The 2,484-nt window shown below is 42.5% G+C and overlaps 1 protein-coding gene across 1 annotated transcript; it reads left to right on the top strand.

Moving 5' to 3' along the window:
• Positions 1 to 1,248: 1,248 nt before the first annotated feature.
• Positions 1,249 to 2,199, top strand: LOC122450600 (olfactory receptor 52D1-like). The gene has a single exon (XM_043482978.1). It carries the CDS (start codon positions 1,249 to 1,251, stop codon positions 2,197 to 2,199), a length of 951 nt encoding a protein of 316 aa, XP_043338913.1.
• Positions 2,200 to 2,484: the final 285 nt, after the last annotated feature.

Here is a 2,484-nt window from a genome sequence, read left to right as displayed (position 1 = left end):
GATTTAAAAGAGCGTGAAACCGCAGTGCCTTCAACCATGGCTTACAAGCTCAAGAAAGACCAATATGTCTTTCAACTTGAGAGACTAAATAAAGTTTCCTCTTCTGAAAGGCAAATATATAGTTAGACTCAGACATTTGCAAAAGCACGAGAAGTATCAGTGAGTATTGTAACAAATGTTTCTTTAAATATAGGACTGCATTATGCACTTTATATGATTTTCTCAATTAATTATTTGAAAAAACCCTAAAACATTATTATCTGAAATTTATATTGGAAAACTGAAGACTGAGGAGAATAAAATATTTGCTGAGGATAATCCAGTTAGCAAGTAACAGCAACCAGATCAGATTTTGAACCCAGCAGTCTAAATCTAGTCTCTTATTGTCCAGACTGGACCACATAAAGAGGGTGACAATCCTGGAAACTGAGTTGTGCAAGAGATGCTTGAAGCATTTGAGGAAAACTCAGATTTGTAGACTAAATTTAATTTCCTCAGAGGAGCTTTCTCTAAGCAGGAACTGGCTTATGTATCTTTTCTTCATAGCATACATAACATGGAAACCACTTTCAAAGGTGTGGGTGTCAGTATAAGAAAGCTACAAGTGTGTATGAAGTTATTGGGTTAGTGATAGCAGGCACTGTCACAACCCTTGGACCAAAGGAACAAGAGGAGAAATATGGCTAAAAGAGAAAACCAGAGCCAAAAAGCCTGCTGGCAGAGAGGTGTGTCCAGCTTACAGCAAACTTGCTGGGGGAAAGCTGAAGGAAAAAATCCCTGACCTCCCTCCAGTCTCCAGATGGTGTTGCCCATTGTCACATCAAACCAGAAATGAGAGGGCAAGGGACTCTGTCATTGTAGCCCAGTGTCCCAGGGACCAGAACAAGATAGAAAGTGGCAGAGAATCGACCAAAGGAGAAAAATACAAGATATTCCTCACAGCATGCACTAAGAAAGGTTATATTTGCATGCTATTAATAGTTGATGATTTTCCCATGTTAGAATATTAGGCAGAAATGGAGAGGTTTCACTGGAAGATGAAAATCTTAGAAGCGGGCATATTAGTTACAAAGCTGTTTTAATTACTCAGGAAAGAAATGAGGAAGGAATGATTTGGAGTAGAACTGGTAGAAATGGAAGAAAGGTATGACATTAAAGATTTGTAGGAGAAATAGATTGTTTCTAGGATGAATTTATTTCACCTTATAATAGCTTTCAAAAAGATAAAGCCTGATTCTCTGCATCATTATGGTTTCTGCACCTGTCCCCAATGACACTACCTTCCATCCTTCCACATTTATTCTACTTGGGATCCCTGGGATGAGAGACCAGCACATTTGGGCTGCCATCCCCTTCTGCTCCATGTATATCCTCGCTCTGGTTGGCAATGGAACTATCCTCTACATCATTACGAAGGAGAGAACTCTACATGAGCCGATGTATCTCTTTCTGTGCCTGCTGTCCATCACTGACCTGGTACTCTGTTCGACCACATTGCCCAAAATGCTAGCAATCTTCTGGCTTAAGTCCCACATAATATCCTACCAAGGCTGCCTCACCCAGATGTTTTTTGTGCATACAATCTTTGCCACAGAATCAGCTGTTCTGCTGGCCATGGCTTTTGACCGCTACATGGCTATCTGCTGTCCACTTCATTATGCATCCATCCTCAACGCCGTGGTGATTGGGAAGATTGGTCTGGCATGTGTGATCCGTGGCCTTCTCTTTGTTTTCCCCTTTGTCATCCTCATAGAACGCTTACCTTTCTGTGGACATCACATCATCCCTCACACCTACTGTGAACATATGGGCATTGCCAAATTGGCCTGTGCCAGCATCAGGCCCAACACCATTTATGGTCTCACCGTGGCCCTTTCAGTCACCGGCATGGACGTGGTCCTCATCGCCACTTCCTATGGCCTGATCCTGCAGGCTGTGCTGCGCCTGCCCTCCAAGGATGCCCAGTTCCGAGCATTTAGCACTTGTGGAGCTCATATATGTGTGATTCTTGTATTCTATGTACCTGCCTTTTTTTCCTTTTTCGCCCACCGCTTTGGCCAGCAAATACCTCCTCATGTGCATATTGTACTTGCAAATCTCTATCTCCTTATGCCCCCTGTCCTCAACCCCTTGGTCTATGGCATTAACACCAAACAGATCCGCCTGAGAATATTTGACTTTTTTATGGGGAGAAGATAGTTACCTCTCTCCATAACCCAAGGAAGAACTGGTAAAGCTATAATTAATTTGCTACTTTCTCAAACATCTCTTATCCTTGTACTAGAAGTTGCTGTTTCTGCCAATCCTAGCAAGTCAGTTGTTGTTGTCCAGTCATTAGGTCGTGTCTGACACTTTGTGATCGCATGAACTGCAGCACACCAGGCTTCCCTGTCTGTCCTTCACTATCTCCTGGAGTTTGCTCAAACTCAAGTCAATTGAATCAATGATGTCATACAACCATCACATCCTTTTTTGCTCCCTTCT

This window comes from Cervus canadensis, chromosome 11, assembly GCF_019320065.1.
Source record: "Cervus canadensis isolate Bull #8, Minnesota chromosome 11, ASM1932006v1, whole genome shotgun sequence".
NCBI lineage: Eukaryota > Metazoa > Chordata > Mammalia > Artiodactyla > Cervidae > Cervus > Cervus canadensis.
Note: the sequence above shows the minus strand (reverse complement) of the source record. Positions and strands in the feature narration are given on the sequence as shown.

Excerpts from the sequence above, each read along its gene's own strand:
- LOC122450600 (XM_043482978.1), top strand. The coding sequence starts at position 1,249 with ATGGTTTCTGCACCTGTCCCCAATGACACTACCTTCCATCCTTCCACA.